Genomic DNA, 24,969 nt, shown 5'->3' with positions numbered 1-24,969 from the left:
GCCAGTCAAACCATAGGTTGACCACCTGGTCATCAAACTATGATTATAATAAGTGGGTGCTGGTAATGAAAGTAAACCTGAGGGTAAGCTCGGTCGTCAAACTCTAGTAATTCTGAGAAAGCACAATTTATGAAAGTACAAGTTTGCATGCTCTGTACACCAAGGGGTGTGCAGCGCATAAAGTTAATTGTATACAGTATACACAACAGTGTGCTGCTTGAGCAATTGAAGGGGTGCACACTCTGAAAACCGAGGGGGACTCCCCACCCCTCACAGATTGTTGAAGTCTAATAATTCTGACTACCTGCTATGGAAAACGAAGGGCAATGTCCGTCAGCCCTGCCTAGGGCTCCAAATGGGCTTCAACTGATACTGCACAAATATGTTATGAAACATTTGGAACATACACCCATACTTGAAAAGTGTCTTGGAATAGTGTCTACTATAGAATGGTGCTGTTAAGTAACACATAGCATAACATTCTTAAACCCACTTAATCCAATTTACACTTGAAGGAATGAAAGCTGTCCTGAAAGTGCAGCATGCAACCCCAGATAGATCTGTCCATCGTGGGATCCCACAGTCTTTTAAAGCTAATACAGAGTGACCAATTAACATAACATGAATAACTTCTTTTTATTTTCTAAGTTTCATGAAAATATATTTGGTGTCCCAGGTAAATTGATACTTTTTTGCTTTTATTTTGGGGTGGTGGGGGAGGGGGATCTCATTAATCTAGCACACTAATGAAGTTAAGGTCCACAGCATGTGCAGTCTGTGCTTCTTGGTATTCTTATTTGTTTTGGAACAAGAATGGTTGCCAGGTGATCCTTAAGTCAAGACACAGTTGTCCAAGTCAGCTTGTAACAGGTGTAAAATGAAAGCAATAAAAAAAAAAATTCTAAACTCATACAAACAAAGTGAGCAGAGTGGCCTAACCGGTTGGGAGAGGCTGAGTAGCCACTTTGTGCACTTCCTTGATGTGACACCCAGTGCTACACAGTGTGAAGGAATGGGCTTTATGGAGATCTCTCAGAATGGAAGACAGGCAGAGTGAAGGAATGTGTAGCAACGTGGGGATTCCGGGGCATGCATGCAAAATACAGCATTACAGTTCCAAAAAGGCAGTAAAGTTAACAGCTGTCATTTTCTCCATGCCAAGTCACATGTGAATTCTATCAGGTGGCCCACTTTTATCTGACTGCTTTATCTGTGAATTTCACATAACAATTGAGGCAGGTGTAGCACAGTAGAAAAATATGGAGCTGGATATGCTGGATCACGAGATAAGACACAGCTAGGGTGTGAAGCACACCCTAGAACAGGGGTGCCCACACTTTTTTGACTTGCAAGCTACTTTTAAAATGACCAGGTCGAAATGATCTACCTAAAAATGCTATATACTTAGAATTAAGGCCAAAAAGTTCTATCTTGGTCTCATCAGACCAGAGAATCTTGTTTCTCACCATCTCAGAGTCCTTCAGGTGTCTTTTAGCAAACTCCAAGATAGAACTTTTTGGCCTTAATTCTAAGCGATATGTGTGGAGACAACCAGGCACTGCTCATCACTTGTCCAATACAGTCCCCACAGTGAAGCATGGCGGTGGCAGCATCATGCTGTGGGGATGTTTTTCAGCTGCAGGGACAGGTTGCAATCGAGGGAAAGATGAATGCGACCAAGTACAGGGATATCCTGGACAAAAACCTTCTCCAGAGTGCTAAGAACCTCAGACTGGGCCGAAGGTTTACCTTCCAACAAGAAAATGACCCTAAGCACACAGCTAAAATAACGAAGGAGTGGCTTCACAACAACTCTGTGACTGTTCTTGAATGGCCCAGCCAGAGCCCTGACTTAAACCCAATTGAGCATCTCTGGAGAGACCTAAAAATGGCTGTCCACCAACCTTTACCATCCAACCTGACAGAACTGGAGAGGATCTGCAAGGAGGAATGGCAGAGGATCCCCAAATCCATGTGTGAAAAACTTGTTGCATCTTTCCCAAGAAGACTCATGGCTGTATTAGCTCAAAAGGGTGCTTCTACTAAATACTGAGCAAAAGGTCTGAATACTTAGGACCATGTGATATTTCAGTTTTTCTTTTTTAATAAATCTGCAACAATTTCAAAAATTTTTTTTTGTCTGTCAATATGGGGTGCTGTGTGTACATTAATGAGGGAAAAAATTAATTTAAATGATTTTAGCAAATGGTTGCAATATAACAAAGAGTGAAAACTTGAAGGGGGTCTGAATACTTTCCGTACCCACTGTATACTGACTATACTTTATACATAAAATGTATGTTGTTGTACCTTGCATAACTGAATAACCTTTATGGCACAATAACAATTCAATACATTTATGGTCAAATACAGTATTTGGATTTAATAATCTTCATGTGGGAAAAGGCTGACTCGCATAAATTAGTAGAGCCGAATAATTCAGTCAAGGAGCTTTTGAATTCAGCCAAGTGAAAAATGACGGCTGTCCGATTAACTGCGATTTTAGATCCCTCTCCTTTCTCTTTCTCAGATGACTTTTTGGAAGGAAGTCAGTTTCGTAGTTTTTATGAACATTTCGAAAATGCCTTTCCACATTTTCCTTCTTTGGAATAGCAATGATAGATTGACAGATCAAACAAACGCACTTCGATTGTGACATTATGAGAAAAAAAATCCAATTCCACATCCAGCCCATACCCTCCCCAAACAATTTGTATTTTAAATCCCTTCTTTAGTCGATATAAATTGGAAGGCTAACTAGATAACAGCCAGAGTTTTGCAGTAGCTTGCGAGTTTGATCGTGCGTGCGGGATGACCAGTGTGTTAGAAGAAAAGAGATCTCAGACTGGCCGCCCTGTATGTCAATCAAGTGGCGAATGCTATTGGCAGGATATATGATAGACTAACATTTAAAAAAATTTTTTTTGGAGTGCAACACGATCTACCTGCACTACCTTTGCGATCGACGCATTGGGCACCCCTGCTCTAGAACATCATGAACAGAAGGCTTTTGAAAGGGAAGATCTGGTGAGGATCTGCACCAAAGGCTTTCTTAGTGGAAAACAAAGTCTGCTATTTAGATCTGAAATGCTTTGAACCTGAGTAAAGTTTAAGATAAATTTAGAATTCAGACATAAATCATAAATTGAGATTCGGTGGAAAATTACAAAGGAGCAGCAAGTTAAGCAACTCACTCAGGTTCAAGTGGATACTGAAGCAGAAGATTTTTATGGATATGTACGGGGCTTGTATGTGTAATTGTCAGAGTTTTTTTAATTCCAAATATGAAAGGGACATGTATTAATTTAATTGGAGTGGATTAGAAGCTCTGCTCTGATGGAGTAATTTCTGAAGGTGGAGGTGAGGCAATGAAGGCCTCTTGAAGATTTTAAAGAAAAGACGTGTGACTTTATGGTAACCAGACATCACCAAGGACTTTAATGTTTAAAATAAACTGCCAAAAACAACTGACTCATAAAAAAGTCTCCATTAAAGATTTCAGAGAGCAAGTGGCTTTGTATTTATGGCAAAAATAAATGTTATGGTTCCTTTGTCAGTTATGTTTCGGCATATTTATGCAGTTGTGCCACTGCATGCTTGTCTGCACACATGGGTGTGCATGTATAAATATGAGATTATAATGTAAGCATATGTCTTAGTATGTGCAAATATTAACAGCTAGTTCTATACTACACATTCCATAGCAATAATCTTCACAGTACTTTTCCAAATAATCCATAAAAAATTACCACAACTCAATTAGTTCCATCTGCTTCTTGTTTATATATGATAGTTATTTTTCATTTTGTTACAGTTGTATATTGATTGCTTTTAATTTTATCATCATTGCTGTGCTTAATAATTCATGTCTGCTGCATCGTTGCACCAGCTATTGTATTCTCAGCATGTTTCTACATCAGTTTGTTTGGCCACTAATATTTTTTAATATACTGTAAGGTACAAAAGGAATAAATTGAGATAAATTAAATTAACCTGAATTTGAAATAAATAATTGTGCCTATAAGCATGTGTGATGAAGTATGTGTGTGTGGAGATGGCGACAAGGCCACGCCATCTTATCACCTTCTTGTATGCTGGGTTGACACTTTCAATCCCATTTCCCAGAATCCACCTCACTCCCACACACAAATCAAAGCAGAAGCCATTCCTGGATGTGCACACTCACACACACTCAGTACATTTAGAGTTGATGTGCCTGCATATTGGGTGACACTAATAAAATGGAAGAGAGCAAAATAATCAATTAATACAGAAAAGGTAGATGAGCCTGTGAATAGTTTCCCTAGCCACTAAAGAGGAACAGCTCTCCAATAGCACTGATTCTGACACTGCAGCAGCCTCTTTACAGAAAATTTAATCCGGTGGCATGCTGGATCAGCGATTAGCACTGCTTCCTCACAGATCAAGCACCCTAGACTCAAATCCTACACCCAGTTCCTGTTTGTGTGGAGTCTGCATGTACTCCAAAGCTCTTTATGGTTTTTTTCTTAAGATACTGTGGCTTCCTCCCCATCCCCAATTATGTGTCAGTTAATTGACAGCTCCGAACAGGCCCCATACGTGTGTGGGCAATGTTATAGATTGGTGCTCCACCACATTGGTTCCTGTCCTGCTGCTGATGTTACTGGGATATGATTTCATCCTCAGTGATCCTGAAAGCAACTTTGAGAATGTTATGCTATTTTATGCTACATAACTAACCTGCCAGTCTATGCAATAAAGAAGGACACTGAAGTACCCAGAGAGACTTACACAGAAATGGGGAGAATGTGGAAAACCCACACATACTGCAAAAGGGATAGAAACTGAAGCAGAGGCCCACAACCTGTGAGAAAGTTGTGGCCACTTTGCTGCTCAAGGATAAATCAGTTCATTTTTATTTTATATAGTGACATTCACAGCAGTCACTATTACAAGACATGCTTCCTTGCAAACAAAAGTGCAACACAAGGCAAAAGCACACATATTACTGTGTGTCCAAATATATGTACGTGTTACATGAATTAAGCGCTTGTCACACTGCTTGGCTTTTCCAGCAATTTTCAGTCGTAGCCCGCATTTACGTAATCTTAAGAGAGTAGGAGGCAGTTGGTGGAGTGCTCCTGTGAAGCTGAACGCCTAATGTGAAATAACTAATTACTGAGACCAACTGGTCCGTGACTCACTGCAATAAAATCAAACAGGTTTGATTTTGTCTTGTGTTGCAGGGGTGGGTTCTGTGTGTAGGAGAGCTGACAACCAATGAATGCTCATCTTGAAGTGCAATGCGTAGAATGTGGCAATGAGAAATAAGGAACATGTGTGTTAGGAACCTAACAAATAGAAGAAAAGTTTGTCTGTCCGATTTATGTTTTCCGCACTAAAACAGAATGGAAAAAAGAAAAAAGGGCAGAGACTGCGGCTGAACTCACCACAGTTATTAATAGTACAGTGCTGGCTACGTCAGAAGCGAGCATAACTGTGCTGGAAGGGCAGCGCTCTGTTGGTAAATGTGACATGGGCAGTAATTTTAAGATGTGTAATTTGACACAGTGCAGTAACAAGATAAGCGACCGAAGTTGGCAAATCTGACATACCCCACAATAAAAAGTTGTGTAATATGATATTGGCTTTGGCACTCTTTACTTTATTAAGTGCTCTGCACAACAATCATTATTATAAGGTGCTACACAAAGCAAAGTGTGTCTGTGGCTATTTCCATCTTTGTGTTCAGAATCCTTTATATTTTTGGGAGATCACTTACTTTTCTTTATTGTGTGAAATTAGAAATTCTACACAAATCAATCTATGCCCTCTTTGTCTGACCTCTTTTTGTTCTTTCAATGTCTCCTCTTGTTATCTCTTTAGTCTCTTTTCACTCCATTGGTAATCATGTTTTTTGGGGCAGACTGGGAATAGCCTCAGGTGCCATTTCGACTTTAATCCAATCTAGGAGTCATATCTTTCCACTTCACTTAAGGGGCTCTGTCTGATACTCACCCCCAAGGACCTTCAGTTTTAATCTGACCCACTAAGGGGTGAGGCCACTTTCTGTTTGGCCAATGATAAGGTAATGAGATAGAATTCAGCAGTGGAAAGGCAAACAATGTGAGGGAAAGGATCTGACTAAAAAGTTTATTTTTAATGATTCTGTAAGAAGGGTAATGTGTTCCTTTGTGGTCACCTCCTGCTGGCACAGAATGCTGCTGGTAAAAAGTGGTTTGTTGGCTCAGTAGGTCTTCTTTATGAAACACACTATTTATATCTCTAAAACCAAAACTAAATCAAAGAAACCGACGCCACATATTTGCCATTACCCTTTAGCAAAACTAATGCTCAGCCATTCAGAACTCCTTCCATCCATTTTGACCCCAGTTTTTCTATTATTCAAGGAAAGAATATGAACATAATCAATATCTATGTATTTCACTTTGACCTACATCAACTGAAAATCTTTGATATAGCACCTTTCACAGTAGACATCATCAAAAAATCTTTCAACAAAACACACAAATACAATTTTGGCCCTATGCAATATACAAATGAAAAAAGATGGTCAGAAAGTAATAGAAAGGGAGATCAGTGAAACAATTTGACAATTGTGCTAGCCTTTTACAATAAGACACAACAACCATATTTATGCACGAGGACAGCACACACTTACAAAGTTACATCGACGCAGCACCATCTGCTAACAAGAAAACATGGCACTCCTGCCAAAAATCAGGAGCCCAGCATCTGTCTCCACTGTAGCTGTTGCATTTTTTGATTTCATAACATAGTGTGCAAGTGGGCAATGCTTCATTTACCTCATGTCTGCCAAGCCTTGAAGAGTGAGGGCCTTGTGGGCAGCTGGTGGTCCTCATGCACTCCTTGCAAAAGTGGGTTAGTAAATCAATGCATGCCCACCTTGGCATTTTTCTTTTAAACTTTTGTCAAAAACAAATCACAAGTGTATACTTTAATTGTTACCACTTTTTTTTTTAGTCAGAACACTGGCATGTGAATTGGTTTATTCCAGGTCAATCAGTGAGCCAGTGGAGTGGACTGAGCCGGCAGCCATGCAGTTTATAGTCCAACACCTTAGCTATCAGACACAGAGGGACTGAGAGTTTCGGACAAAGCAGAACTGCATCCACTGACTGACCACAAAGCCATGACGAGCCACTCCTCGGCGCTTAAACACAGGCCAAGAAGGTGCTCTGCCCACTTAGGTGTAACACACACCTACCTTTTCTTTTCACGTCCATTTGATGTAAAGAGTTTATTCAAGACTCCCTGTAATCATGTTAAATCCCTCCCGACAACAAGGACATCAACACACCACTCTGCTCACAGTGGAGATAATCCACTGAGAGGCAAAAGCAGATCCATCCAGCTGCCGTTGACACCCCCATAGTCCATCACAATGAAACAGCAGGGAGCAATCAACAACAGTTCTCCAAGTAACAAGCATTAACTTTTAGTAATAAAATAAATCATGACTACTTTTAACTAACTGAGAAATACAAGGTTATGCTCTGTGTAAGTCATGCACCATTGTTCTATTTAACCTACTTAACAGCGAAAATTCACAGGGATGTGCAACTAAATACAGTATGATTTGAAATGGCTTCCAAAATCCAATTTAGTGCACCATATGTAATATATAGATAGGTCACAATCCCTGCCTACAAGTGCTGCACACCTGGCTCAAAAAAAAAAAAATACCTGAACAACCTGCTCAGCCAATCTCAAAATGTCAACATGGTCGTAACCCAGAAGACAGACAAGCAGCCCAGAAGCTGTCTGATTTTTTTAATGGGACTGAATTCACCAGAACTAGAGCAAGGACATGATAAAAGAGAGACTGGCAAATCAGAAATCTATATATGAACTGATTCACTTTTAAACCTCTTTTCTGACTGCATATGTGGGGAGATCTTGAATTTCCTGTATAGCAAACGATCAGGCTGTGATTTGATGCCATTTTAAGTAGTGCACCACTATGTCACCTTATAGACAATACTAAATTCAATGTATTTTATATTGCTCCCTTTGTGCTGGTTCACAATATAGAAACGTTCAATTAAAGGGCGTTAAGCTATTAACATATTTACCACGCTAAGGTCGCTGTGGAAGGAAGCAAAACAAAACCTTTGGTGTGATGTAATCAAGATAGGTCGGTCCAATGACAGCCGATGAACAAAGAGGCACAAAGCATCAAGAAAACCCCATGCAAGACATATGCACCCTCCTACTACTGTAGGTGTTATTTAACACCTTTTTTCTGATTTCTTCTGGACCGAGAAATCTACTAGGTCACAACTTACAAGCTTCAGCGGCGAAGACCGTAAGAGATGAAGTCGCTCTAACGCGGAGGTTATGATCAATGTGACTATTGACTGGGACAGGCGCTTTAATCCCTGGTGGTAGGACAAGAGCAATCCTGCAATAGTGCGCTATAGAAAAGCAGCCCTGAAAGCCCATTGTCACTAAAATGAGAGCCGGGACCAAAGACTGACACAGATACAGTAGAGACATATGAAAAAAGGCTGGCCATGGCCATTAATGCAGTCAACACTATTCGCTTTGAAGCACGTTACAGATCCGGCTCAGCCAAGGCCCTCAGTTCGCAGATACGTCACGCTTTAAATCAAGATCGATCTCGAGAGGCTGATTCGGCGCCCGTAGCTTGACAGGTGGACAGACACACAGGCACATGCAACACCCCAATCCTCAGCCCGCGCCCCCCTCACCTGGCAGACTCGCTCCCGCCGTGACCAGTAGGGCTCCCAGAAGAGCCACGGGCAGCACGACGCCTCTCCTGCCGGCTGTCCACCTCATCTCGGCTCTTCAAGACTCGGCGACGAGATGTGCCGGGCAGGGGCTCTTCATCGCCACTTGAATTTTAAAGAGGGAGAACAGTAATCCCGGGAAGGGCGTTCTTCAGTGTGTATCCGGATCGCAGTAGCAAGCGACGTAGACCGAGCTGAGCTGTGAGAGCTACTGTCATTCGGGCTTCGGTGATGGGCGGGGGACGCATAATCGGTGACGTCAGTACGCAGGGTGGTGCTGACGTCACGGCAGGTGCCCGCATACCTGGCTGAACAGGTGCTTACCTGCCAGCTGCGCGGTTGTTTTCTGCACGGTACGAGAGACTTACAATGAAGGTTGCTTTAAAAATGAAAGATCAATAATCTGTATTGTGTAGTTAAGTGCTCGTTGTGAAAGGCGTTAAAAAGTTGTATAGCCTGCACTGATTAACATTGGTATAATATGTAGTGCCCCTATGATTATTGTGAAAGGCGCTATATAAATAAACGTACTCTTCCCCCTCTGAATGGTTTATTTTACGATTTTCCTCCTAAATATGAATGACACAAAAGTGCTAATTAAGTTAATTGGTTGATAAACTAACAATGTGTGACAGAGTATGTCCAGTAATCAGCTAGCGCATTAGTTTCTATCTGAGCCAAATGGTAACATAATATGTCCCAGCTTCATGAATGTGATTAGATCAGATCAGATTAGGTTAGATTAAAAAAGGGTATTTATATATATATATATATATATATATATATATATATATATATATATATATATATATATATATATATATATATATATATATATATATATATATATATATATATATATATATATATATATATATATATATATATAAATTCACGTGTGAAAAAAAAAAGACATATTTCTAGGAATGGAACACTAGGTGACTTGTTTAGGTAGTCTGACACAGCTTTCCTGTAGTTTGCGTCCCATATGTGACTATTAGGAAACGCTACCTACCTGCCTACTAATCAGATATAAATCTTGTATTATACTTTACAGAATTTGTTTTGTATTTTATTATTTCCTACTGTTCATGGTGCTGCCTATTTAAGGACTATATAAAACACAGGAAAAAGGTTATTTCCATACTGAAAAGAAGATAAAGGTGAAGGACACAATATTTTGGATGTATAGCCTTCTTCAGATGTGCAATTGAAAAAGAAAACGCAGGGAACAAAGCCAGGGAAGATGAAGGGAAAAAAGATGACAGTAGGTGAGAAAAGCTGCCATTAGAAAACATGAAGGGAGATGTTAAAAAGTTAGTCAGTCAGTAAGACATAGAGATCACGCTGACACAACCCTACACTTACTCCATAAAAAACATAGCTTGACTACATTATTTTACTGGTCCCTTTTTCCCAATGTGAATTTACAAAACATATATTGTACATTGTGTTCATGTGCATGTTCCCACAGTGGCAGGTGAAGTGACTTCTTCATGGTCCCACAATGATCAGTGGTGGGAACTGAACAAGCAGCACTGCCGCACCACACCGTCAGGTATCCTAACTGACTGATGGCCCGGAAAGAGATAACATACAGAAGAAAATGGATTCAATGACTGGAATGTGTTTGAGCAGGAAGTATAAAATATATACTGGAGGAAATAGTTAAACTGAAAACACAGATGATCAGATTTCAAACAGAAAAACTGCTAACAATAAAAATAAATGAAGCTCATTTTCAACCAACAGACCCAAAATAAATGGGATTTTTTTTTACAAAAGGTAATTTTGTTTGCTCCAACAGGAGAAGTGATCTGTTATCCCAATAAAATGAGGCACAATTTGGAAAGCAGCATATACCTAGCAGTTACTAGTGACAGATGAAGTATACTTAAGATGTAGTTTTCTCATTTGGGGCTTTTAAATGTGAGCAACAGTTTAAAACTATGTGCTCTTCCTTTCTTGTTTCTGTCGGTGTCTGTCCACTTAGACTCCTACTCACTTTTGCCATATCATCTATTCCAAACAATGGATTGATGGACTGTTCCAGTGTACATTTTTCATGCAAATATGTTCCTTACACTGTACAATTAGGTTGCTTTTAAAACATGTGTTCATGAAATGTAAATCTAGAACATCATCTAAAAGAAGATTAAAATGTAGGTTTACTGGACATCAGATCTTTTTGATAGTACAGCCTGCTTTGCTCAGAATCTAAAACATGCATTTCCTTAAACTTGACTGCTAAAAATTTCCTGTACTGCTTCTGCATTCACAGATTTTGTTTTCTAGATAACAGTAGCTAAATCCCTAAAAATATGAAGTGATATATAAACCTGTTTCGTGGCATTACCAACATTTTTTTATGTTCTTTTTCTGAAGGAGACACTAGGACATCATACCTACAGTATTACACGTAGCTGAACAAGTGGGCTTGTTAGACTGAAAGTCTCCTCTCGTTTGTCAAACGTCTTAATTTCATAAAAGATGTAATCTTAGAACAACCTGTGTATTTGTTGACCACATTTTACATTTTTTCCTTTTATACAAAGCAGTTCATGAATCATATTGAAATGATTTATTTATTTCTATTCTATTTATTTCTAAAATTAACTCATTGGCAGGTTCTAAAAGTTGCTTAGTGGTGGGTGCTGGACCAGCACGTTGAGTTTATTATGCTTGCTTCTCAGAGTTTGACTTGGCCTGTCACAAAAGGCTGGATTGATCACTTCCAGGATCTCCAGGACTTATTGCTACATGGTCAGAGTATTCTCAACAAGAAGTGGAGGAGGCATTATAAGGCCAAAGTATGATGTCAATTCTTCTAACAGTGTGCTATTTGAGATTGTCATCCAAATTGCACCATTTTTGTGTCAAGTGGTATGCAAGGCTCAAGATAATACCATGGCAGTACACAACAGTGCAGATTATGCAATCCACCAAATTCAGCAATGTAGAACATTCATTTGGAGATGCCCTGAATAGATTCACACCTCTCAGAGTAATTGAACAATGATCTTACTACCCAGTGTGGGCAGTACAGTGGCACAGTGGTAATGCTGCTGCCTCACAGTAAGGAGACCTGGGTTTGCTTTCCGGGTCCTCCCTACGTGGAGTTTTCCCCGTGTCTGTGTGGGTTTCCTCCGGGTGCTCTGGTTTCATCCTAAATTGTCCCTAGTGTGTGTGTGTGCTTTGCAGTGGGCTGGTGCCCTGCTTGGGATTTGTTCCTGCCTTGTGCCTTGTGTTTGCTGCAGATCCCCGCGACCTTGTGCTAGGATATAGTGGGTTGGACAATGACTGACTGACTACCCAGTGGCGAACATCCTTTTAGTTGGTAGATAGCATTAAAGAAATGTTCCACTCAAAAAGGATATTTTTTGTACCTGTTACTTACCCTCATTGTTTGTAGTGATGTAAGAGAAAACATTTTATCTCATATTTTCATGGAAATTCCTGATATGATGGGCTTCAAAGCTGAATCTTCTTGACAATATCAAAATGCCCATGAAAATAATTCAAAATATTTCAGGTTCCCAGTGATTTACATCCCAAGCATATGTTTTTTGCTGAAATATTGCTAAAATAAACCAGAAAATGCCCATGTGTACAAGACAGAAATTATCTTTGGACAGGGTTGAGGTTTTGAATTGATGAACTGCCCCCTAATTGTTCATTCATTGGCTACCATAATGAACATGATAACATCATTGCAGAGCATGGGTCTGAGAGTTTAAAGAAAGTTTACAGAAAACGTTATCAAAGGGAATGCATGGCTACTATATGTGTATGTCCAAGGTGCTTCAACAAGCAAAAGGTCAATTCAATGATAATTTTTCACAAAACTACTAATGAAAAACCCTGAAGTACTGCAGTTGTTACTTGAAGACTAACAAATGTGGGTAGAGGCCAATCTTTAATTCAACAGCTCAATCCCTTTTGAATGGGGCGACAGGTCTCAAAGTAACAAAGGCCAGACCAAGACTTCACTAAGTCTGTCTCAGAAACAGATATCTCCAAAGCAGCCTTAAACTCAAAAGACAGGTTTACAGACTTCAACAAGCCCAAAATGGGACTCCGGCATTAAAACTTCAAAATATTTTAATTGCACAAGAATGCCTTCTGAAGCAGAGGATGACTGTAAACCTTTGGTTGAAAAGGACAAAAACATTTTTTAATATTCAAATAATTTATTAAATAAGCAAAAGAAGAACAGAATGGCAAGGAATATAGGAAAGGGCTAACAAGTATGCCTAAAAGGAACAAACAAATGTATATATAATCCAGAGATAGCAAAACAAAGCAAAAAAGTCCACAAAAAACAGAAAATTCCAAATATTCTTTAGAAAGTCGAAGATTGATCCATACTCCACAACTCAAACTGATCTTCTGAGGAACCTAAATCTACAGTCTGGATACAAAAGGCTGAGAGTTGTCATTCAGCAGTAACTTAGTGGTGGCCCCACCCCTTGGGGTTCCAGTAATAAAACACAAGGGATGTAACCATGAAGAAACATATCTACACCATACACAAATACCACAAAATATTTAAACAAGATAGTATTAACAATTACATAAACATGTAGAATATAAAAATAAAACATTAAAAAGGAAAATATACTTAGACCAGGAAGAAAATTGTGGTTTAAAAATAATAAACAAGTCATATGAGACTTTTTAATGAATCTTTTCATATTGTTTGCTGTTATTCAGCCTGGGTGTCCATTGAAGCCAGTTGTATCAGGAACTCTGTGATTGCCATTCTCCATGAAAGCATAAGATTAACTTTTTTTAACTACCACTACAAAAAATCGTGTTATGGGGAGAGTGTGTGTAACACATAAAAAAACATATCATCTTTCAGTGGAGTAATTTATCATGAAGTGTACGACAGCCTGTCTCTTGACCTGTAAGACTTTTTAACACCCCTGAGAGCCCTGATACAGTCATTGACACAAAAATTTCCCCATTGGCACATCTGTACTAGCCATATGACAGACCACTCAGCCTCTTACAGACTCTGTAGATTCAGCACTTATTACACTTTCTCACTGAAGGAGCCATTGTGGAGCAATATCAGGTGTGTTTCAATGGAGTAAACATGGCGATAATATGACCCTATTTGGTTATCACTTGATGTTTTGCACAAACATGCTGTTTGTGAGCATAATAGGCATGTAAACCTATACATGTGCATACAGGAATACTGGACTCCTCATCTTCAAAGAAAAACTGATAAGTAACAGGCTCTTCAGCTCAACATAATTCTCCCATCTCTTTTCAACAAACTGATAGCTCAATCTGTTTGATCTCCAAAGATGATATTCCCACAGAATTGTCCACTGTTCCAAGACATATTTATTCATTATTTAGAGGAGAAGAAGAGCATTTTGAAAAATCATGAAATCCTTAAACAAAATCATCAGTGCTGGGCACTCAACCTTCTTATCTAATGTGACAAATTCTGTCAAACTCCATAACTAGAATAAAAGAACAAATTTACCAGGTTATGGAATTATTTTAAATTGCTTCACTGTTTATTGTTCATTTCTGAAAAATTCTTGCAAAGGGCCTGAATCCCCTATAACTGCGACATACTAGCACTCTTAAATGTTAGTTCAAAGGATACAAATTTTGGGAAACATTTGGTGACCTGTGTCTAGTGAAGATACCAGTATGTGAAGAGAAAAGAAGGACATGAATATGCAAGTGGCACATATAAATGTAGGTGGTGATAGGGACAAAGGCCTATGGCTGCTGATGGGACCTGCTCTTCCATAAATTATGTCATAACTCTTCTCTTGTCTTGAGGAAGCTGTTCTCAGTGTCCAAAAGAAGTTGCAAACATCTTTCTGTTCACTTGGTCATCATAAGTTTTATTATGTTTTGTTTTCATTCATCATGGTCATATTGGCTTTTTATGTTCACTTCATGTCCACTTGAATTGGTCATTGAGCCTTGGGATCGTTTTTGGTGATTCATTATGTCCCCAGTCATGTTTTTCAAATCTTTCTTGTACTGAATTACAAGGCTACCTGCCTCTTTAGATTGGGCTAACATGCTCTGCTATTGTATACTACATGAGTTGCTCATTTATTCATTTGTTAAAATTCTGATACCTTTCTTGACATGTTTTTTCATTTAGTAATTTACATTCAAGCTGATATTTTAATTTTGTATGATGTACGATAAAGCTTAATGCCAGTCCAGCCAACAAGGTCTTCTAGTGTGGTTGGTAGTGTGTAACTAGGCAGGCTTTAAGTCACATGGGGAAAAAAAAGCAGCTGGTGGGATGTGGCGATCCGAGATCCACGAATGGTGTGTGCTGGTTGGTGAGGCCGGGTGGCCAAATAGGCGCTGCTCACTTGATAGGTGCCAGGGCCTGGAGTGACATCTAAGGATACAAAAGGCAGAAGGAGTTGTTGGGTTAACAGTGGCATTAAACCTTGAAAAGGTAATATGAATATCAGACTGGAATACCCACGACTGGCAGCCAATTGGTAGGGTGTGATTTTTACATTTTATGCAGTAGAAGTTAAAATATTCTAATTTTATAACAGTTTAGAGGGCAACTGGAAAAACCAAAGCAGATGTACAATACAGAAAGTGGCAGCAAAAACTTGTGAAAGGTTATCTAATCTGGGCTAGTATGCAGACAGAGGATCAGGAATACACCAAACTGCCTGTTTCAAACATCCACGTTTATACTGAATTATTGGGGAAATTAGATGCCACACTCTTAAAGGAGAAGAAATTATATGTTTTAATGTATTACTTATCCCATATAGATTGTATTGATGGCTGAGAAAAAAATCATTCATATTTAATGAAGAACACAGATAAAAAAAAGCTTATGATATTATACAAGTCAATGGTGACCAATGCTGTACAACATTATACAATTTCAAAATACGTACATGGAAAAATAAAGTCTTACTGAAGGTCCACCTCTCCTCCTCATTCATGGATCAAGAGTCTTATCTTCTGAAAAGCTCAATCTGTTGTGACTTGTGGTTCCTGTTGAGGATGTGTGCTGATATTTTTGGAAGTATTTATTTAATAATATTTAAACAAAAGGGTATGTGTTTTGCACATTTTGATTATACAACTGGATAATTGACACGAGGATTATGAAATTCAAGCAACATGAGATTTTTTTTCTTATTTCAATGGACTTTTTCACATTGCTTTCCATTGTATCAAACTTTATCTCTGTTCTGAATGAAAACATGAAATTAATAACATCATTCTCGACAATAATCTGTGAATGCCTAATGGCTCCTAAGCCATTAACAGCTGTGTTTGGTGTACTCCCAGATGGACTTAAAGTTGAGAAGGACAGATAAACTGTAATTGCCTTTACTACCCTACTAGCACATAGATTTGTCTTGCTCAACTATAAGGCTCCCAGGTACTGTGCTGCACTTCTGGGGTATTAGCCTTTATGAAGTTTAATACTTTTGTCAACTTTCTGAAGTCCTCAATCCAATGTTAATTCCATTTGTTTCAGTTCAGTATCATATACAGTAGAGCCAGAGTTTACGCCAGCAGTATCATTTGCAAGGCAGGAGCCAGACTTGAATGGGGGACCTGCCCATCTCAAGACACACATCCATAATAACTCCAACTAGGCCAATGTATTGTGACCAATCTCCATAACTGGCCTGTATTTAGGAAGTATGTGAAAACAGAACATTTAAAGAAAGCCTACATGCAAACCCAGGAAAAACATACAAACTCCAGGGCTGTGAGGCAGAAGTGGTGACCTTTGTGTCTCTGTGTTCACCCCAGCCTACATTTAAGATGCCCTGATACTTATATATTATCTCTTTCATAAAGACCCTTTGTTGTATAAACCTGTGAAATTTCCTGACACCTTTCTCCTCCCTGCTCCAAGCGCTGCTTTGTGGGTCCTGCCATAACTCTCATCTTGTGTTTGTCTGTAAGGTTCTATTAAAGTTGTTGTGAAACCTTACATTTTAAAATCAGTTATTTTTCATCTAACTTTAATAGCTTTGCACTTGCAGTTGTGATGCTAACCCTGCTTTGTTGACTACACAGAATTATCTTTAATCTACCTTCTGTTATTTTGTATTGTGTCATATATAAAGTGTCTTGTAATGGTGCTCACTTTAAAATGTCTATCAATTCATTGACTAACCTTCTTAGTTGAATTCAGGGATGCAGGGAGATGGAGCTTACCCCAGCAACATTAGATACAAGGCAAGAGCCCTGAGCCCAACTCTGACTTTTATGTGTTACATATAAAACAAAGATATCCTTGTGATGATTCAACACCTTATCCTACTTTGAGACCAGCCTTGCATTTCATGGAAAGTTTCCAGCTCCCTATAACACAGGGTTTCCTAAATTAGTTTTCCAGTTTTGGAAAAAAATGGAGCCAGATAGCTAAAACTGATGTAAGTGTTTTATAAAGTTACTATAATGAATGAATCCAGCATTAAATCTTTTTGATGATATTGTACTCTTCTACCTGCCAGACAGGTATTGAGATGAGTCTGATTGCTGCCAGCAGCACTTCCTGACTAGTTTTTGAGACAGATGTCTTCTGTTCTGTTGTTAATGCTGTGCATGATACTATTCAGATTCTTTTTCTGAGCCATCTCTGCGGTTTCTTTGTCTGTCACCCCTCAGAGACACATGAGGTGAGGAATTGCAGAACACAGGACTTTGGATTTCAGAAATGTGAGATGTAAAACAAGTAGAGTACGGCACAAAAACGAACAGAATGCAAGAATCTGGCAGAATTTCAAGTCAACTGCTTAGCTAGGCAGCTGCTCTAAATGCAACCACAAACTGAATAAGTGATCAAGTGTTGGTTTTGAGGGTGGAGGACCCAGTGAAGCACTCCAGAGGTGACTATGAATAGATACTGTACCTCTCTTTGGCCATAGCTGTGTGCCCTGCACTCTCCTCTGAATAGTGAAGGCAGGTGATGTTGGCCACACTTGTCTTCTCGCCTGGGCTATTTCATATTTGTTTGGAGGTGGGCCAGCTGTGGAGAAAGAGATAGGCATTACATGGCATGAATTATGAATCTCTGTGTGGTCCTGCAAGGCTCAGTAGGCCAAACTCACCTTTCATCGTTATATGATGCTGTTTGTTCCCAAATGTGTAGCAGGGGGACTTAAACCGGACTGGCTGGTGTGGTCCTAATGTGGATCCCAGCTTGTAATGTGCTGGTGAGGGCCACTGTGAACAGTAGGTGAGAGAGACAGAGGGGAAAGCACAAGTCATTTTAAGCAAATGGTGATATGATTGTTGAAACCAGGTATTACAAAGTACTAGTTAGATATTCAATGTAAAGGGTTCATGGAAAGACACTTTTTCCTGATATATTTCTTCTAAGACGCAAAACACCTTTACAAAGTTTAGCAAAAACATAAAAACCCAGGATTTAGTGGGCACACTTTAAAAAGTTCAGAAGAAACAAAGCTCAGGCGATATGAGAAAGCATACTATGGTGTTGTCAAACAAGCTGTTGGGGGTATATTTCCTCCTGAGGCCTCGAAATTTATATATCATTTTTAATGTGAAAAAGTACCTTCTGCATTAGCTTGTCTGTAACACACAACAACTTGAGAAAATAAAAAAGTTACATCTGTTATGAATCCAGTTTTAGAGACTCTGGTAATTTTATTTGTAGACCATTCTGAATTATTTTTGTTGTGGGTTTATATATATTATTCTGTTTGTGACATTACCATGGTGCATTATTGTTTGTATATGTCACCATTTTGTGTTGGTTTCTGATGGCCACAGCCATGTTTTGTATAGTAATTACAATCTTTTGATGTTATTGTACAGCCACTATTTAAGATAAGGGTAGACATATACAAACCAGTGGCCTCTCTACATTTACAGACAGGTGGGGCACATCCTCTTCAGATTCCACTGGGTGGGTGTTCTCCAAGAATTAGCCCCCTTTTCCCTTTTTATTCATCCTTAGCATGAACATGGTCGTGACAGGCATCTAAATGCATTACCCAATGAATGCTACTACACACCAACAATGTCCTACTTTCGAAAGAAACGGGCCACAGCTTCAAGCTTCACATGTAACAGTGGATGTCATTACTGCAAGAGAAAAGACTGTGGCTTAACATCAAGAAGATGTGGTACATGAAGTGTGGCCTACAAACAGATATTATTATCTGCGTGGATGGTGAACACCTCAACAAAGTCATCCAATTCAAGTGCCTTGGCTCGTTCATCTGCTTTGATGCTGACACCCTAACAGCCATATAAGCACAAGTCAACATGTTGTGCCTGAAGTGGCACCAGGTTACTGCAGTCCTATGTGACCACAGGATACCAAAGTACCTGAAGGTAAAGATCTATAAGGCCGTTGTCCACCTAGTTGCACTGTACTGAGCAGAATGCTGGTTGGTGACCATAAAGCATGAACAGGTGCTCCATGTCATGGAAAGGAGAATGCATCTATGAACATTTGGTCCAACCCAAATTGACCATGTTATGAATGAAGATGTGCAGAGGATAATAGGTGTGGTGCCGCTCACAGGGATAATGCGCAGTGCACACCTCTAATAGTACAGCCACATGATCCGCAACAATGACAAGTTTTTAGCTAAGTCTGCTCCTAAGTCTCAGTCTAAAAGGAAAACACCCCCCACAGAAAACTGACAAAGCACTGGCCGAAGAAAGACAAGCAAAAAGTCAACATCACTCCCCCCAACACATTGCATCACAATAAAGAGAGACTGACATGCAAATCAGCAGACCCTGTGCTAGTAGGAGACAAATTCAATGAAGGAGATTAAATAATCAACATTGTCTTTTTTGAATTTGAGTTTTTCCTAGTTAAGTGTATGAGGTACAAGCCAGTGATAAGTTATGAAAAGGCCATAAATATTTGCTCCTTTAAATGTTGCTACAATAATATGAAAAAAAGAAAGAAAAGTTTAGACCAGGAATGTTTTGAATTTAATAAATTATACTGATCAGAATGTGGCATTGGGGCATCTTTGATATTCTCCATTACTGCCACAGGCAAGGATGGTCAATTTTAGCTAAAGCTGTGCTACGACCAGGTGAGCTTGTTGTTATATTCTTCATGGATTACCTTTTACTGCATTTGTTTTTCTTGTCTTCTTATTCTTAAAAGGAGTGTTGGTTATAGAATAACTGAACCATGCCTCTGTTGTTAGTGACACTTCAATCCTTTTGCCCTTTCACATGGAAAATATGTGTCTCTCCTTTGCTTCCTCATGCAAGGGTCACTGGTCATTTGAATGGAGTTAAATTCAGTTTACGCTCAAAAACTGATCTTAGTAGGTTATTTTCTTTATACAGTGTGGGAGATGGCCCGGACACAGACAGGTAGACATGACGTGACTTGAAATGACCCACAACATGTTTATTTACAAACTATTTACAATAAAGTGCATACACAACCCCCAAACTCCCCAAAAGTCGAGGCCCTCACACAATGCCTCGTCTTACTTCAGGCCGCCTCCACTCCTCTCCACCAAGACCTCGTCTCTCATCCTCCCAACTCCAACCATCGAATGGAGGGAGGCGGCCCCTTTTATACACACCCAGATGTTCTCCGGGTGGCTCCCAATTAGCTTCCACTGGCACTCCCCAATGTGGCGGAAGTACCGGCTGTGCACCCGGAAGCACTCCGGGTGTCCCTGGTCTTCTTCCCCCCAGCACTTCCGGGTGTGGCAGAAGTTCTGAGGGCCAGGGCTCCTCAGGCATTGGGGCGCCCCCTGGCAGTGACCACGGGCCCCTATAGGGTTGAGCTTCCAAGCTCAGTTCCTGTGGTCCCCAAAGCAACCAATGAAGTTGCCCCCATGTGATCTGGAGGAGGCATAAGCCCTCCTCTGGTCCTCCTGGGCGTCCCGGCTGGGTACCACCCCCAGCCACATGCCACAACAGATACCTTAAGTTAATTTAACCGAAAATCCTCATATTTGCTGATAATAATGACATACATTTTCTCCATGTCACATTAGTACATTTATTTTGCACATTGCTTTTCTTTAAACACACTAAGGTATAATTAGTCTCAGGCTACATCCACCCTACCACGTTTACATCTAAAAATGATGTTTTAAAACTAAAATGACATCCCCGCTTCCACACTAGCGCTTTCAAATTGCTCACAAAAGTGTGATGAAACAGAGCCTCTGGATTTATTGTGAGTGATGAGAGGACCAGGAGATAGTAATGTGAAGCAGATTCATAATCAGTGCCAGGCAAAGTCAAAACTGCGACATCAAAAATATATTGAGCAACCAAAGGGCTGGGCAAAACTAAAATATAAAAGTAAATGAAAAGAATAGATCAAAACCAAAATGAGTCTAGGACATGGCCTACTGAAAATTGAAGCTAGCACTAGAAAGTGTTGCTTATTTTGTATCCAGCAGAAACATAATGTTGACTTGGCTATATTTATACCTGAACTTACTGTTGCATTGCAAAACTGTGGTCAGGTAATCTTTAATTTATGTTGCATTAATAATAAACAAGGGAAAAAATTCAGATCACTCCCAAATGAGTTGCAACAATAAAAACTAAGAAAAATAATGTTTATAATTACAAAAAATATCTCCATCCACACAAAAATGACCAAAAAATATATGACTTAGACATAAATCTACACTGGGCATGCACAAATCAGCAGAAAAATCCTTGAAGAAATGGTAACACCACCAGCCATGGGATTTATTGCAGATCTATGGTGACCAATAAATTATGTGTCTTTTATGTGTGTATCCAGCATTACGGCTTTACATAAAAGCTGGATACAGGTAAGCAACACAACAAGCACCAAGGAAAGCAACCTTTCCATATCCACTATGCTGGTATATGGTTTTCTTCTGTGTTGGGTGACCAATCAGGGAATGAACTGTTGTAATGACCAGGGTCCAATCAGGAAAGGGCTATGTAATAAGCACAAGCGAATCAGAGCACAAATAGAAACTTTCGAAAACTGCCCATCCACACCACAACGCTGAACCTACATTTTCAGAAGTATACAAATCTGGAAAGTGTTTTTAAAAGTCTCCATTTTCAGGGGTTGAAAATGCTGGGGTAGTGTGAATGAAAGGTGAAAATGTAGACTAATGTCTGCATTTTTAAATTAAAATGTAGTAGGCCTAAAGGACTGCTGTCATTATTCAGCTACCTAAAGTAAATTTTATTCAAAGTGAACAAATCTTATACTCATTAAATGATATGGCTGATTTCCCAGTGACCAACTGTGGTATGGCCCATTGATGCTGCTGCAGTCTGCTCCTTTACTTGTGGCCATGCTTCCTGACTTAAACCGTTAAACAGCAAATGAAACTCATTTCTTCTAATGCATCTTTCCAACAGTGATCTGTCACATCGATTTCTCAGTTTTTTACCTTTAAAGATTCCTGTGGATTAGATGTTCTGTTGATCCTCCTGTAGCAGCAGTAATAATAGTGCAGTCCTTTGTACTGAAAACATTGAACATCATACTAGCATACCCATTAAAAATGCAACATATCACAATTTTACAGGATCATGATAAAAAATGTATTAAATACAGAATTTCATTTCTTTTAATAGAAAAAACAAATGGAAGTTGCTGCAAATTTTGATTATATCTTTTTAGCAGTGAAGTAATTGCCTGACAGACATATTATTAATCTCTGACTGTCTGAGCATTCTAATTCCTCTTTTTAATATTGAAGGTTTTAAAAGATTTTATTACAGATGTTGATAAGACACAGTACACAGTGCACTCCAAGACACTGCATTGATATGCCACCTGTTAATTCTGATATTTTCCAATATTATTAATGGCTTTCATTCAGGTGGTCATGATGAGAATTTATAATTTAGGTATTCAGATTGTGTTTAATCCCCACTATAGGCAGACTTAGTACCTGATCTTCGAAGGTGGTCTGGGTTGTGAATGGTCTGTTGCCTTGGAACCAGCTTTTCTCCCATGATGTCCTACCACCGCCTTCTGATGAGAAGAAGAAACACATGAGTTTTGCATCCTTAGAATAGGCAGCAACATGAATATATCTATCTAACAAATTTGTTTTAATAGATTAATTTACAAAATATTCAGTTTTACTAAGGTGTTATTAAACATTCAAAACTTGGCAAAGACATAAAATAAGAAATAAATAGGAGCACCCACTGTCATGCCATAGCAAATTCCAAATAAAAATAATTTTCAGATTAGCAGATTTCTTAGTATTGTGGGATATTAGAAACACTTTATTATGCATTTTACATCTCTGACAGTATTTACTAAGTTAAGTCGATTAGTGAGATGTAGTGAATCCTGACTGGTAGGTAAAAATGAAGAAAGAAGAATGGGACGTTAGAATGAGAGACTGTGTTGTGATTGTATATGTTTTTGGTACTTGCAAGTGTGCTTCTGTAATGCAAGTCTTATTTCTGTATTTTCTGGATGCGTCTGACTACTTTGTTCCTTTTAGAAGGCATGAGGGATGGTCAGCGCCCTTACCCGAACGGGGCACCTGCAGGATGGAAGGACAGGGGAGACAGCTTAACTGGCCTTTTCTCCCCCAGGATGCTAGATGGCAGCAAGTCCATGCTTGGATTCCCACATGGTTGTCCACAAGTAATGTCAGATATTGTAATCCCCATGAACAGTTTTGTTGGGTCCTGTGAGAGCTGCTAGAGGGAGCTGCAGGAGTTCCCATTCCATAGGGTTCCAACCTCACCCAGAAGTGCTTCAGAGTATTATATCACCTGAAGCACTCCTGGGGATTAGATAAAAGTTGCTTCCTGCCTCATATTAAAGAGTCAGTGCCCGGACGAATGTGAGCAGCGATTGGGAGGAGGAGTGAAGGAGGCAGTGACAGAGAGAAAGAAAGACAAAGAGTTGCTGTGTTGTGTTGTGCTTATTCCAAAATACTTATGATTGTGGCAAGAAACGCTTCTTGTGGAAGAGTTTCCCACAGTAAAGACTTTATGGGCTTTTATACTTGTGTCCATGCCTGGTAGCATTGAGTGTCCACAAAAGCCATATACTGTAATAGGAAGATATTAAGTTACACAAATGGGCGATAATATTTATATATTAATGTTTATTTTTCCCCGATTATTAGCTCATATTTCTACACAAGCCATTTATGTAATGTACATGCTAAAATTATTAGCAGTGTTTCTTACTTTTAATGGGCATGGTGGAGCCAAATGTGTAGGCTGGTGGAACATGCCAGCTGAGAACCCAAGTTGAAGGTGTGTAAGTTGTTGGGCCAGGACCTGTAAGGTTGAAGGATAAAGGAGGTCTGCTCTCTAATGTCTCTCGTAGCCCTGCAAAATGAATGGAGAATTAATAGAAATGGTTCTAAAATGACATGAATTTAATGAATTAGTGTATGTCCATAAAAAAAGAAACAATTTGTGAATTGTTTGAGGGATTAACATTTACAACAAACTTTTGAGGAAAACAACTTAAAGCTGATGTCACATTATGCAACTTCTATTAGGATATACCAGACTTCCTGACTGCTGTTGCTTATCTTGTCAATGGACCATATCAGTTTACAAGACTGAAAATCACTTTTCAGCACAATATTGCTTGCCTCTTTTTCTGACAGCCAAAAGAATACTGCCTGACTGAACTGATGCTGTATGAAAGGTTAACACGTTCAGCGAGTTCCATCACACTCTTGTCCTATTTTGTATTCTTCTTTCCATTCTGCTGTGGTACATAAAATAGAGAGATCAGACAAAAGAGCTTCCCTTCTGTTTGAAAGATCCACATCCACAACTCTCACTGCTTGGAGTTCTGGTCACCTAGCTGTAAAACAGACATAGCAGCACTTGAAGCTGTGCAGCGGAGGACAGACAAGTGTAACTGAGGACTAAAGGGCAGGGACTCAGAGAATTTAACATGTTTAGTCTCAAGCAGACAAGAGTGCATGAGAATCTAATCTAGATCTTCCAAAAGCAATGATAAAGTGGATGAAACAGAATTTAAACTAAATAGTGAATTGCATTCTCAAGGACACCAGTGGAAATTAAGGGGAAGTGAATTTAAGACTGAAGCCAGAAAGCACTGCCAAGTCATTTAGTTTAAGATGAAGCATTGACAACCTTTCAAAAGCATTTGGAGCAGATTTCGGATCATTCCAAATGATATTACAGAAAATTTTATTTTAAAAGTGTGGTTGCCTTAGTATTCAAG

General features: G+C 39.3%; 2 protein-coding genes across 2 annotated transcripts in view; both read right to left on the bottom strand.

The window, feature by feature from the left end:
* npdc1a (neural proliferation, differentiation and control, 1a) overlaps positions 1 to 9,003 on the bottom strand; it is a 51,276-nt gene extending 42,273 nt beyond the window's left edge. Inside the window, exon 1 of the mRNA XM_039763887.1 lies at positions 8,739 to 9,003. Within this exon, the coding sequence (XP_039619821.1) occupies positions 8,739 to 8,826 (88 nt within the window). The 5' untranslated portion in view covers positions 8,827 to 9,003. The remainder of the gene's footprint in view (positions 1 to 8,738) is intronic.
* Positions 9,004 to 14,123: 5,120 nt separating this feature from the next.
* Positions 14,124 to 24,969, bottom strand: part of LOC120534912 (protein STPG3-like) — a 39,777-nt gene continuing 28,931 nt past the window's right edge. Inside the window, exons 3-7 of the mRNA XM_039762418.1 lie at positions 23,949 to 24,092; positions 22,682 to 22,764; positions 17,876 to 17,990; positions 17,677 to 17,793; positions 14,124 to 15,171 (exon numbers count right to left, since the gene is read on the bottom strand). Of these exons, the coding sequence (XP_039618352.1) occupies positions 15,035 to 15,171; positions 17,677 to 17,793; positions 17,876 to 17,990; positions 22,682 to 22,764; positions 23,949 to 24,092 (596 nt within the window). The 3' untranslated portion in view covers positions 14,124 to 15,034. The remainder of the gene's footprint in view (positions 15,172 to 17,676; positions 17,794 to 17,875; positions 17,991 to 22,681; positions 22,765 to 23,948; positions 24,093 to 24,969) is intronic.

The sequence above is a fragment of the Polypterus senegalus genome, chromosome 9 (genome assembly GCF_016835505.1).
Source record: "Polypterus senegalus isolate Bchr_013 chromosome 9, ASM1683550v1, whole genome shotgun sequence".
Classification (NCBI taxonomy): domain Eukaryota; kingdom Metazoa; phylum Chordata; class Cladistia; order Polypteriformes; family Polypteridae; genus Polypterus; species Polypterus senegalus.
The sequence above is the reverse complement of the archived record's forward strand: the minus strand, read 5'-3'. Positions and strand labels throughout refer to the sequence as shown.